The sequence below is a fragment of the Hesperophylax consimilis genome, chromosome 28 (assembly GCF_061612785.1).
Source record: "Hesperophylax consimilis isolate HC1 chromosome 28, BYU_Hcon_1.0, whole genome shotgun sequence".
Taxonomy (NCBI): Eukaryota; Metazoa; Arthropoda; class Insecta; order Trichoptera; family Limnephilidae; genus Hesperophylax; species Hesperophylax consimilis.
The window spans coordinates 20436489-20451610 of record NC_142863.1 but is presented as its reverse complement, the minus strand read 5'-3'; the positions used below and the strand labels follow the sequence as shown (position 1 = coordinate 20451610).

Genomic DNA, 15122 nt, shown 5'->3' with positions numbered 1-15122 from the left:
TATTTTAGCACTAAGTATCACAATTGTTAAGGGTAGTTTTTAACCAAGCCGATGCTTTTGAGTGTGCTGCAAACATAGGCCTCAATTCAAACCCATGACCTCTGGATTTGAAGCCAACAAACTTAACGGCTCAACCGCACAGCCAAATAACATCATTGTGTGACTTACTTCATGTACCAGTTCGAAATGAGAGGGAAAGAATCCAACATAATCACATTGTAGCTCTTGAGAGTCAAGTACGCACTGGTGAGATGTTTGGACGCTCCGCTGGTGGCGTTCTGCATGAAACCGTGAGCGAAGATGACCGTCCTCAGAGACTTGTCGAAGTAAGGGCCTTTCATCAGCTGAATTGACTCCTGAGTAGGCGGAGTACTCTCCAAATGCACGAGAAATAGTCAAACCAGGCCCAGGGACTTTTCTGATATGGTCATGTTCAAGAGTTCCACACTGTCTGAGAACCAAGAGAATATAAACATAAAATAGATCCAGTTCTTGTGGTCTAATATATAAATACATTCTTACATTTTAATTTATCACAGGCGTCTTCAATGTCAATGTCCTTGGCTGTCTATGCAGCGCAGGACACAGAGGAGTGGAGAAGCCTTGTTCACCAAGGAAACTGGAGTGAGGATCATGTAAGGCAATGACTATAGAAGAAAAATATCTCCATCTTGCCCGGACCTTCCCAACCTTATCTGGCTCGCTGCCCACTTTCCAAGTATGACAGAATATAATAGAAATATGATCTAAACCAGAGGTTCCCAAACTTTTTTGCCCCGTAGACCACTTGCCAAATTTTTCTTTTTCCGTAGACCCCCTGCCTGCCGAATATTGAATTTTACTAAAACTATTAACGTCCCATGTGATAATCGTTTATTTTTTTAGTAAAAATATTCCCCTCCCTTGCCTGCCCAACAACCAGGTGGCGGTATAATTGCTATGTCTTTACATTGTGCAGACAGGGGCACCCTTGTGAGGTATTACACCAAATGAAAATGAAGCAGATAAGCAACGGGAATTTCTTTCTGTAGCTAGCCCTACAGAAGTTCTTTGTCAGTGCTTATTCCGGTCAGTTCTTTTTGTCACATGATATCCGATTCTTCAACGTTGCATTTCCATAATCAAAATGTCCTTAAACTTAGTTTTGAAGTCTGTGTGAAGTGCATTTAAATGTTGAACGTCATTATTACCCTGGACGTTTTTCATAAACAAGTTGGGGAACTAGGAAAATTTGCGACTAATGTGCTAATATGCGACTACTAATGATATTATACTCTATTTATATTCCTCAATTAACAACTTTACGAAATATATAAATACAAATATCAAATAATTAATTTCTTAGTCTATTATATTTGTGTTAGGTGTATTGTGTCATTTACGGAACACCTAAATGTAGACTTGAGGTAAATGGGGGTCCGCTCGTATGTACCCCCATTTGAATCTCGTAGACCCCCAAATTTTTTTCTCGCCGACATAGACCCCTAGCATGCCGATATCGACCCCTGGGGGTCCATATAGACCACTTTGGGAACCTCTGATCTAAACGGTGTTAGAAAGAGTAAACACCATGCTTTATAATCAAATCTAGCGGTTAACCATAGAAGAATTGACATGTACACCTCTATGAAACCAAAGGTTACGACTGCAATTTGAGAAACTGAAACTGAATTTTTTACCAATTAAATTCACATTAAATGAAAAAAAAATTAGATGAGAATAATGTTTATAATACATTTGTATAGTAAAATGTGTGTTCATTTAAGTAATTTTAGTTCAGCATTTAGACAAAATAACGTAAGATAAGCCATTTTTAAAACTTTTTTATATTTGCATTCAAAATTTAAGTACATGCTGGCAAAAGTCAACTTTTACGATACTGAAACAAGTCTACATCTGAAACGCACTGTACCCCGATCACCCACATGAAGAAAACCTCTGACACCCCAGCCAATATTTTAGCCACTATGCTTCGTTTAACAAATCTATTAAAATAAATAAATTTGAACTTTTTTACATGGTTATAAAATCATTAACACGACATATTTATATTTTTAACAACAAAGTTCGTCATACTAAACTGCATTATTTTTATTTCGACATGCATTAAATATGTTTTTATTGTACATAATGCAATTATTTTAAGTTTTATACACAACGTCCGGAAACTGGTGGTACTAGCAAAAAACTTATAAATCTACACAATGATTGTTTCGTGAACGCTATTGGCTTTGTTTTGTTCTTCACCAATCGCAGAGCCAGGATTCAAATATTGATTTTGAATCTGGACAATAAGGGTTCGATCGCCGCTGTAGAGGGATGTTCAAGTACTTCTTGCTCTGTTACGACGTGACAGTTCGACATGATCACTGTAAAAAAGTTATCAAGAAGATTAAAAGTTATGTGGAGGGCGCATAATCATATCAAGTGTCATGTATTATAGTCCAAATCATCCAAAGAGTTGCTGATGTGAGTACGCTTTATTGTGTAATTACTGTACTTGGTGCATCGGGAATTACATGTGTTCATTAGGCGGAGATGTCTCAAACAACCGCATCATCTTAGAACGATATATATATTTTGAATGACATAGTATAAGAGTAAGTATATTCACAGTCTTCGACAGTTGCTACAACATAGTGCTTCATGTAATGTGCACTCCATCTCGTTCCTGCAGCGCGGTAATAGACGAGACAGAGCGTGTATCACATGATCCGTCAGCACAGTGTGATAGAAAAATAATAGCATCGAACACTAAAATTACGTCAAACATTTTTTACTCCAAATATGCTCAGAAATCGCTGGCTAAAATCCTTCAGGTACATGTTGTTTCACTCTGTATAAAGAACAACGTCTGTGGAAGCGTGGCAATGTTCTTTTAATATAAATCTACAGTTTTATTCCGAGATTGATGAAATTTCGCATAATTGACCTTCAAAACAGGAAATTTCGAAAAAAAAATCCATCCCATTGTACCACCCCTTACAGAAAAATTTTGATCCTTCAAAATATGAGGAAAACTCCAGGTAAAGCCCGGCAATGACGAGGTCTTCAGCTGGTGTAGAAATAATAGACAAAGAAGTTGCTTTCAAACTGCGCTTTATTGAATCATTTGACAGAAGTATTTCAGTAAAGCATATTTTTGAAAAAGAATAGTAAGTATATTTAAAAACATTGAACACCGTATATTTTCGGGTAAAGGTATATTACAAAGAGCCGAGCCAAGAAAACATAAAATAATTTTATTTACACTAAACTGAAAAGCAAGTTTAACTAAGAACTTTATAAATAAGTGCAAAAATAGTTGAAACCACTTGCTTTATATTTTATTTAACATTGAACGAAATGAAAATTTTAATTTGTTTGATGTGAATACAAGAGTCCCGTGACAGTCTGCAGCCAGTCTGTGGGACTATGCCATCTCCATTGGGGTATGTGGTGAGTCTGATAAGAGAGGAGATGGGAAAGAGGAAGGTGGGGAAGTAACTGGTTATCCAGATCTGAACAGCGGTCTTTCACTGGAAATTTTAAACAAAATATATTGCTTTATTGACATTTTGTGAAATTATAATATGTAATTATGTTTTCGATTGGCTTGACCTGGATCGTAATATGAATTGGGTTATTTTATAAAACATGTAGAAAGTTTGAAAATCAGATGACATAATTAAAAACTATTTCAATAAAGTTGTTTGTAACAAACTATAAATTAATAAGAAATTGGCTACTTGTAAATGGTAAAAATAATATTTATAGCAGCAAATAAGTGTTGAGAAAACATTTATTTACTTGACTTTAAATAGTTAAGTTGGTACATGGCTGTTATATAATATTACAGAAGAAAAGTAGATACCAACAATCCAAAAATAAAACAAAAAGATTTTGCGTACCTAGCTTTATCGAGATGCTAACAAAATAAATGTTTAAACCTAACCTAACTTGACAGATACAGCGAATGCGGGGATTGCGGTAAAAATAAGAGGAAGCGCTTTTGGGTTAGGTTAGGTTGCGCAAAACACAATTTTTATTTTCTTTTTTGATTGGCTGTATTGATATACTTTGTGCATCCCTCTCTAAACCTAACCTAACCTAACCCAACAGATAGGACGTATGTGGGGATCAAGTGGAGAGATAAACAATTTCAAAAAAGGAAGACTGTTAGGTTAGGTTAGGTTGCCACCAATACAAAAATTGCAGTTCAATTTTCGAATGCATTTTGAATCTGTATAACAGTAATGTACCGTTAAGTTTTATGAGAGACAATAAAAAAGTTTTGAAAAATTGAAAATTGATTTATTTATTTTTGCAACCATAACAAAAAAAAGATGGCGGCGTTATAACTTCCAAAATTTAAATTAAAATTAATTTAAAACAAACCGACAAAAAGATATTATGTGTTTTTGCGCTTTTTTAAATTTTATACTTAATGTCTGAAAATATTAAAAATTAAAAGCATTGACTAAATTATATTGTGTAACTTAAATAAACACAAAATATTTTTACAATACAAAATGCTAAATAGCTAAAAAACAACTATAATAATACGAAAAAATGTTATTTTATACAAATAAATGGTACAAATGTTTATTTTTTGGCCTCACTTTTGAATTCCAAAATAACGGAATTTGTCAATTTTATTTAAAACAAAATGGTGCCGAAATAACAGTTACTGATATTTTCGGAGCTTCTTCCATACAAAACAGTTCCAGTTTCCTGCAAACTTCAGTAAAGATATTGTTAATAAAAAAATTAGAAAGACAAACATTCCGTATTACAAACAACCTGACAATATTTTAAAAACTCCTACCATCATTAAAAAAGGAAGATGTTGATTGTGCAGTGATGAAGGATGTAGCTAGCAGAGAATTTAACGCACAACGCAACATTTATTAACTCAGATACTAACCGGTCGTTACAGATGTATACAGGGTGTATCGGCAAGTACCCGACAAACTTTAACCAGCTATTCCTCAGCACATTTGGAGTAAAAAATGTTATGGGCGCATTGCTGTCCGGTAACATTTTTTTTCCGTTAAAAACAAAAAATAAATAAAAAATCCACACTCCGTCACTGTCATTTGCATTGTTTCTCGTGTTCAACAGCTGTTATTAGCAAGTGTGTCAAAAAGTGTCCTCGCTCTTTCGTACACACTAAATAATAATAGTTAAAAATGAGACGAATGGTGCCGTGCCATTTCGTTGTGATTGTAAAAGCGCGCCAACGTAGGTACGTACGTACATTATTCAACGAAACTCGAACAAAATATTGCCAGATGGGTTTTCAAACTTTGACAAAGGATAAAACATTGGTGACATGTGGTGAAAATATGAATAGTAAATTTTTTATTAAAAAAAATGTTACCGGACAGCAAAGTGCCCATAACATTTTTTACTCCAAATGTGGTAAGGAATAGCTGGTTAAAGTTTGTCGGGTACGTGCCGATACACCCTGTATATATGATAATGTATTTTGAATTCCTTCGAAGGCTTCATTTCCAACGATATGCATTTAAAAAGTCAAAAAACATTGTGATCTTAAATAACATAATTTTAAAGTGGGGAGAAAGACATTACTAAGTAATTAACTAACCATCATGCCGCTTCCGCTGGGGTAGGCAGAGGGGACGGACCGCCAAACAACTCGGTCACACAACACACTCCTTGTCTCATTTACATTCATACATTGTCTCGTACATACTGTTATTCTGACTCTTGACATGGTCCAACCTAATGGTTCACTTGATCGTGCTCCGTCTTCCTCGGCAGTCCCCGACTTCTCCTACCATTCAGATTCGCTTCATACATTCTCCTTACAGTGCTTTCTTCGTTCATTCACTCTGCATGCAGAAATCATCCAAGAGTGCCTTTCTTAATCTAACTCATTACACTTACACCAGCCTCGCATTCATTGCTAATCTCCAAATTTCTCACACAATACGTGGTTTCACCAGGTGAGGCCGGGACGGGGAGGACTTCTTGTACCATTCTCATTGGCGTCGTATATTCTCCTTACGCTCCTTGCTTCTTTCATTCGCTCTACATGCCCAAACCATCTAAGCATCCCTTTCTTAATCTTACTTTTTATGCTTTAAAGTGTAGAATATTAATATAAATGTACCAAATATGAGTTATTTGTGCTTTCTCCTGCAATATAAAAAAAAAGTTTATTGATAAATACCGAATTTAGCAAAGATATTATAAAAATACAAAAAATGTCATATTCATACTAATCAAACAAAAAATGAAGCACCCCTGATGAAAGGAAAGCCATTCAAAGTATGTCAACTATACATAGTTCAGTGAAAACGTGCGCACGGTCTCAGTAATGTATCTTCCTCTAAGTTGTTTACGGTGTTTTTAACAAATTATTACAACAAAAAACGAATGTTTCGAAAGTTGCAAAATAACTCAGTTTTTTATAACTGTGATTTTGAAACAGTTCCAAACTGAAGTTTACCGAAAACTGTTACTGTAACCTTTTAAAATCATAACTACCACCTTCCAATGGTTGATTGAGATCAGGTGACTGCAAATATTGTTAAAACTAAAATAATTAATCTTAATGTATCACAATTTTTTTTATTTCATTATTTAATAAATTATATACTTTTTTTTATTCCTTAAGAGTATTCTTACCTCGTTTCTGTCGTAAACTAAAAACTAAAGGTTTGGTGAAAAAAAAAAACAATAATAAGTAATTACTTCTTTTTTTCAGTCGTATGTGCCACTTTAGTGTTCAAAATATTTACACGGGGTAACGATGGAAAATAATGCTTGGATTTATTATGAAACTATAATAATATTAATAATTAAACACAAACTATTATCAAATATTTAAAAAAAATCATTCAAATACATATTGATTCAAAATACAGAGTTCTTCACTTGAAATAAATTTAGTTCTTATTAGTGTAACGCCAGCCAAGTGTAGAGAAATTTAAAGATAATTTATTATTTTATTTACTCCGCTTAGGAGGTATTTGAGGATGCTCTCTTAACCACCCGAATGATTTTTGGTATACGACAAGTTTGCAAAAACGTTTTCAGAGATTGCTTGTCATAAAGTGCCAAATTTATAGAACCTTAAAATGCAGAATAAACGGTGTCTAGGTGGATTCATTGGTTTTAAACCGCAGTAAGAAATTTATATGTTTCCATATTAATATTTAGAGGAATGGTATTAATTAAACAATATGGTAAATGTATATATACACGGTGTCCGGAAACTCGTAGTACAAGCGGGAAACTGGAGAATCTACACCACATGGGGAACCCAAAAAAACATAAAGTTTTTTGATTTGAGCATTTTCAAAAAAAAAAAAAACCAAAAAAAAATATTTTTCGGCTATTTTAGGGTTAAAGTTTTTTCTGGTGTTTAGGGTTGAATAACAGATGTTTTAACCCTGCAGAGCAGAAATATTTTATGATTACACCGGGTTAAATGAAGGGTGATTTCAAAATAATGCTTCAAATCCGAGTTTCTTCATTTGTTTTACTTTCAAATAGTTTTAATTAGTTGGGTACTTTGATCTTCAGTAATAATTTATAAGAATTTGATTAAAAAAAAAAAAAAAAAATCAACTTCAAACTCGATTTACTCGATAACGAAAGCTCAAATAAAAAAAAAAAATACTACAAAATCGACTCCAAATGTGATGTAGATTCACCAGTTTCCCGCTTGTACTACGAGTTTCCGGACACCCTGTATATAATCACTCGAGTGGTTAAAGGAATTTGAGAATAGGACAAAGTTGTAAAAACAATCCCTTCTCAAATGGAAGATAATGTCAAACATGTACATACAGATTGTGTGCAAAATTATGTTGTTGAAATACCAGTACAACAGAAACAGCATAACCATGTCCTAAACATTGAATTCCAGATTTTTAGACAACTCTACAGCGCAAGTTAAGATATTTATTACAAGTTGTGTCATGGTTATTGCAGATAATCCACAGTCATAACTACAAAACTGGTTTGCAGTAATGTTGAAAAATACTGCACAGAAGAGTCTTTCTCTAAATTTGGCAATTACATTGGTAGGTGTGAAGCTAATAAGAACCAAAAAATTTGTAAATTATAATTTCGAAGTTATATGTATGAAAAATACACAGCATCAAATTGTTTTTTAGACAGTAAAATTATTTTAACATAATATTTAATTAGTGACAAAAGTCTGGTATTTATGCTTACCAGAAAAACCTTAACTATACTGAATCAATTAGTGCTTTACAGAGTGGCTGATACAAAATAAATTTTTACTCTTGCATCGGATACCAGTCACTTATATGTTAGGATAAGTGTTAAAATACTTCACAAGTTCAACAACAGATGGCAGAGTTGTACGAAAAATATATACGCATGGCTTTGATAAAATATTGTTTTACTTCCAAACCTAATTTAACATATGATTTTTAATATTCTATACATACTACTATTATGTATTTGTTCTACAGAATGTTAAAAAGGTGATCATTTGACAGAAATAAGTACACAAAAAAGACTAGTTAAAATTTCTAGTTTTAAAAATTCTTGTAAAAAAATAACGATTTTGTTGTTGTTGTAAAACTTGAATTGAATTAAAAACAACTGTCAAATAATGTTGAAAAAACATTTTCACAAAAATAAAAAACGCTGCATTTTTTTTTCAAAGGTATAATAAAATACATAACATGGAGTTTTAGAATAGTCATAGTTCAATAGCAGACACTTCTTAATATGTTAGATGCTATATTATGTTTATATATGTTGACCATTATCATAAGTTTTACAAGGAAACTTTATCCTATTCTAGAAACTGACATTTAATGGACACCGGACAATTCTTTCTGACATATTGTTTTCTTTAAAAAACAACTCTACTTCTCAGGTAATGGATAGCCCGAAAATATTTGAGTTCTACCTACTCCTGTTATAAAAACTGATATTATTGACGCAACTACATGCATTTCCCTCTAACATATGTATTCCCCCACTCGACCTGTCACACAATTACCTGTACCTGTCTGACAGTGTGGAATACCTACATCAGTGGCATTTGCAACAATTTATTTATACCTGGTCAGTCTGTTAAGAAAATCGGTAAAGTGAACACTTTAATGTGTATAATGTCGATCTATTACGGGAAGCTTGTGCAGAGAAACATCCGCAGTGTTCCCCAGGGCTAGAATATCATTTTGCAATAAGACATGTTTCAGAAGACCAGTGGTAAGTCAGACTCACTTCCTAATTCTAACTGTTAACCAGCTATCCCAGGTATCCACGTTGATTACAGTCCGCCACAAATTGACTTTAATACAATATTGCGACAACAGTAATGGTGGAGGACTTGAAAAGGACCTAATAAAGGATTTAACCCAACTCTTTGGACCACTCAGTTACAAATTTGTATGTATTTATTGTTTCTTTACATGCGGTATCATACATCCATTAGACTATAGAGGCCTTCTAGTTTTCATTACAGAAAGCCCAAGCAATTGATACAATGTATTCATAGAGTTTATATTTTGTCCAATATCCATTTAACATCTACAGGTTATTAGTAAAACTTATAACATTGCTACATTACAATAAGAGGACCTTATATAACAAAGTGTGTAAAAAATCACACATCTAGAACCAAAGCCATACCGTGACTTTTTTCCAGAAAAAAAAATGATTAGAATTTTTCGTATGGAAATAACTTTTTTACACACAAAACAGTAAAATAAACAAAAATTTCATTTCGATTACTGATCACTTTTTGAATTGAAAACTTTTTGTAAGGAAAATAATTTTTGTATTGAAAAACTTTTTGTAAGGAAAATAATTTTTGTATTGAAAAAATATTTTGTATGGAAAAAAAAATGTAAAGAAAATTGCAGAGATCGGCAGGAAACTCACGGCATGTCAATTATTTTCCAGACACATTCATTTCTATCTTCAAAACTAACATCCATTTATTCATAAATAACCATAACTCCATAATAAGCTCTACCCTTGTGATTGGATTTTATTGTGTTAATAATTCATTGAAGAACAACTCTTATACTGATAATAATTATAAAATTGAATTGTGGTACCTAGTTAGAGAACAGATTTTATATTGTCATAAAAAATCCGTTAAAAATTAACACTTTAATCCTAAGAATGTTTTTTTTTTATTGCTAAATCCAAAACACTGCATTTTTATACTTACTTAGTATCAACAAGATATCATATCAATATCAATGTGATATTTCGATATCAATGTTTTTGTTATGATGTCACCAAGATATGAATGTTTCAGTTATGATGTCATCAAGATATCGAAGTTCTTGCGACAATGTCTTCAAGACATCAATGCTTTGGTTACGATGTCACCAATTTATCGACGTTTTATATATGATGTCACTTAGATATCAATTCTTTAATTACAATGTCATCAAGAAATTAATCTTTATAATGCAATGTCATCAAGATATCAATGCTTTAGTTATGATGTCATCAAGATATAGTTTTAGTTATGAAGTCATTAAGATATGGATGTTTTAGTCATGATGTCATCAAGATATCGTTGTTTTACTTATGAAGTCATCAAGATATCAATGCTTTAGATATGATGTCATCAAGATATCAATGCTTTAGATATGATGTCATCAAGATATCAATGCTTTAGTTATGATTTCATCAAGACATCAATATTTATGTTGTGATGTCTTCAAGATATCAATATTTTAGTTATGACATCATCAGTGATTTGAACTCATGATAATTCTATGAATGCACTAATAAGTGTATAAATCTCAGGACTAAAGTGGTAAATGTCAATCAATAAATATGAAATATGTAACAATACTAAACCTGCAACTCGAGTGTTGCAAGGCTGTCAAAACTAATGAACACTTTGACTGTTTTACATGGCAACATTAGATACCTAAATTATTGATACTAAAATAAAAATAACTTATCAATAAAAAGAGAAACACATGAAAGGGAACACCCTTAATCACGCCTACTTATTGTAGAAGATTTAACCCTTTTTGCAGTAATTTTACACAAACACCCCGATTTTCACCCCAACTCCCTTTTGAAGGACCAGTATAATGCTCAGAATCGTGTATGTACTTCGTATGAAAATATATTAGGGGCATGTTGTAAGGCTGAAGGAAACGGCGACAGTAAGGGGATGGGAATGCGGAAGGTTGGGTACCTGGATATACAGAGATTGTTCCTAAACACGGCCATTGCCATTTCAAGCAATGTTTAATTATCTTTCACCAGGAAATCTCCATCACTCGAATGGTCAAAATCTCTCACTCTTCGCTCTCAGTATCGGGAATATAAATCAGCAACAAATTACTGTTGATTTGATTCATTTTTGAGTTATTACGCCGTGTTGCGTTTCCTCCTTCTTTATCCAACGTTACAGTTTCCATCATTAGGGCAGATGCGTAGACTGTGGTGAAGTGTGTATTTACGCATGTAGAAGTGATACCGTGTTACGCGCGTCATTGTGGTTTTCGGCATTTAGATACCAACAACTAATCATCTCTATTAATATTAATGCGGTTTAATTAGAGAGGCGAAGAAATTACTGAATCAGATGTTATTTTTTGTCGGATTGCGTATTCTGAGCTATATATCAGTCCAACAAATTGGGATCAAGGGTGAAGTTTGCAGATAAATTTTGGATACATTATCATACATAATACAAAACACTGCACAAATGATAAATCATTATAAATGTAATTAAAAAGCTCGCACGCCAAAAAATTGATTAAATTGTCCCAATAAATGTAGCACACACAACACATTAATATTTTTGTTCACACACTGATGAATATTATTCTTCATGTACACAGGAAATATATTTTTTAATTTCCGATACAAACATTCATGAACACAAATTTTGTATGCCAAATTATGATTAATTTAGGCTGTTTATTAGTCAAAATTTTATAAAATTGATTAACCAAATGTTTACTGATCAACTCTGTTTATAAAAAAACTTTCCGTTGCACTTCAAAACAACAATTTAAAAAATATTTTTATATCAATTTCAGACAATACTGTAAGCCGAAATTCTGTTAAGTCGATACCAGATAATTTTGAGCATTTTTATTTCAACTCTCAGTTACATTTTTAATTTCACAATCAATTCAGATACATGATTCAAACAAGTTTTTTTTTCAAAAAATCCTTTAATAAACACACAGGACCGGCCGTTTGTGCAAGCAGTCCACCCCTGGCGCTGATTTACCAAGAAGCTGATAATACCTAACACCTAATACAGTGCCCTTGAGGTTTTTCTAGCGTCAGGCGCCGTTTGGCTCTGGGCCATTCCTGTACACACACAATTATTTGCAACAATTTTTATTACAATGAAGAAAAATGAATCCTAGAAAATATTTTACAGTTTGCAGACAATTTTTTTTTTTTAAATTTTTGTCCCAACCTAATTTGGAACCACATGCCCCAGTTCTTCAGATTCAAGATTAATTATAAACAATTTTATTGAAAACCAGTTGTTTTTCTGAAGACTGAAAAAAAAACGATTGTGTAAGTGCAAAAATTACGAAAAGATAGTTTGAAATTTTCAATTACATAATTGTCTGGTTTGGGGGAAAATTTTTGTATAAAATGAAAGTGGATAAGAGAGATATGAAATATTACTAAATAAAAAATTACGATTTTTGCACTTATAATATTATAATAAACCTAAAACAACTGATGTATAAATTAAAATTCCAGCAAAATTTAACCAGCCGAAATAATTTTTTATAAATTATAATCCTAGATATGTATTTGTGGACATATTTTAAATAAACTAGCCCCAATTCTTTTCAAATTTCAAACCATTGTCAATTTGTAAACAGTTTATGTTTAAATTCATTCAAATCAAGCAAGCAAAGCGCATGGCCGTCTTATAAACTGTTGCACTGCGTTATTAATAACTAGATATACTGACAACTGGCTGTATTAATGATAACTTGTTGTATTGATTGCTGTATTAATAACTTGTATTGATTGATGTATTAACTTGCTGCATTGATCGTTGGAGGATTACCTTGGGTACTGTATTAAACACTTGCAATATTATTGCTAACTAACTACATATTTGACTGCTGTTTTAAAAGCTAGCTGTATTGATTGCCGTATTGATAAATTTCTGTATTAACAACCTGCTGTAATAATAACCATCTGTATTGATTATTTTATTGAGAACTTGTTGAATAGTTGCTTTGCTGTACTAAGAACTTGCTGTATTGTTGCTGCGTTGATAACTGTAATGATTGCTGTACCGATAACTTGCTGAATTGTAATTTGCTGTATTGTTGCTTTGCTGTGGTGTATACTTGTTGCCTGACACGTATAATTACTGCAGCATCTCGATGCGATTCAGTGTGTGTCATTTGTTAGCGGGGGCCCTGAGAGGGGGGCGCGGGCGAGGGCTGGTGGGTGCTCCAGGGGGTGGGGGGCGCGAGGGGGGCGGGGCGGCGAGGGGGGCGGGGGGTCACGCGGGAGCGCCGGTACTCTCGCCCCCGCTGTACAGGGTCACGGAGGCTATGTAGTTGTTGGGCATAACCTGCAAATGAAATGAGAATAGTTATTTAACAGGCCGGCAAATATGTGTTGTTGGCAATGAGAGGTTTAGATAAGGAGTGGTAGGCTGATCGTACTCTGGAGACCGCTCTAATAACATCTGCGCATTCCTCTACACTGGGGTAGTAAATATTTTGGACGTAAAAATCTCAAATCACATAAGTTCGTACCATGATGATAGTATTGATAGCTTACCTCAAAGATGATGTCCTGATACCCATAGCAAAAGGTGGACCCAAAGGGGTTGGTTGTGTTGGTGGAGGAGGCCCTGTTGAGAACCACGGGGCGCTGCGAGGGCCTCAGGGCCGCCGCCACCTGCTCCCAGCGAGAGTAGGCGGACACGGCCACCGCGGGCGGCGGGCTCACATCCACCAGCTTATCAGATGCCAGCTGTGACCTAATAACACATCAATATATTACATTATTATATAGAGTGCAGAACGCAGTGTATTACAGTGAAACTCATTTAAGAAGTTCCCACTTAAGAAGTTTTCTTTTTTTTATATTAACTCCACACAGGAGGCCCTGAAGAAAATAATTTCCCTTAGGACCTATGTCATCTTTGGGGATGCTGTGTGGAGGGTCTTTTTGTGGAGAGGAAGGAGTGAACATGGGTCTTGAAGAGTCCCATGTTGTAGGAGGGAGGAAACACAGAGGCCGGCAGTTCGTTCCACAGCCGAGCTGTTGAACCTAAGAACGAATCGTAGAAGCGACCCGTTCTCATGTGACAAATGTCAACCGTGTACAAATGTTGGGCGCGCGTTTGGCGTGTATCCCGACTACGCACCGGTGCCGAAGGGATCAATGACGCTAGTTCCTCAGAGCATCTTCCATTTGGAATCATCGAACATTTGGAATCGGACCACTAACAATAACACTCCTTATGTAGATGGCGATAAGGATTAAATTCCCGCTGAACACCAGCCGCGTGTTTTGATTTATGCAAGAAAAAAACATAGCCAAAAAGTGTGTTTTATTTTATTTTACGAAGTTTGGGCTCATTATGATCATTTTCTAAAGAACTTCATTTTCCACAGTACAATAAAACCATAAAAGAAAAGGGGTTCGTAAGTAGGAGATTTTGAACTTCCTAGTTTTTAGTATTAAAAATGCCCTAATCATCAAAAATTACTTTACCATTCTATAACATGAAACCACCAAAGGTTTTACCAAAATACAGTAGATATGTAACGCAGTGTATTACCAAAACACAGTGGATATATAACGCAGTGTACTACAATGAAACTCATTTAAGATGTTCCCACTTGAAGGGTTTTACCAAAACAGAGTGGATATCTAACGGAGTGTATTACAGTGAAACTCATTTAAGAAGTTCCCACTTAAGATGTTTTACTTTTCGGTCCCTCGATATTCCATACAAAAAACTGCGAAAAACACGATAAGAATTTTCCCCACATAAGAATTAACTAAAACTGCTTCCTGCCTAAGAAGTTTTAAAGTTCAACGGTGAATCCATTACAAACGAAAACTAGTAGAGAAATATACCTGAAAATGTCTCCTTTTTCCGAAAAACATAAAATTTATAACTTGGTCATTAT

General features: G+C 34.0%; 1 protein-coding gene across 1 annotated transcript in view; it reads right to left on the bottom strand.

Moving 5' to 3' along the window:
• Positions 1–3082: 3082 nt before the first annotated feature.
• LOC149410340 (PHAF1 protein CG7083) overlaps positions 3083–15122 on the bottom strand; it is a 35241-nt gene continuing 23201 nt past the window's right edge. Inside the window, exons 9-10 of the mRNA XM_089648759.1 lie at positions 13759–13960; positions 3083–13546 (exon numbers count right to left, since the gene is read on the bottom strand). Coding sequence (XP_089504885.1) covers positions 13475–13546; positions 13759–13960 — 274 coding nt within the window. The 3' untranslated portion in view covers positions 3083–13474. The remainder of the gene's footprint in view (positions 13547–13758; positions 13961–15122) is intronic.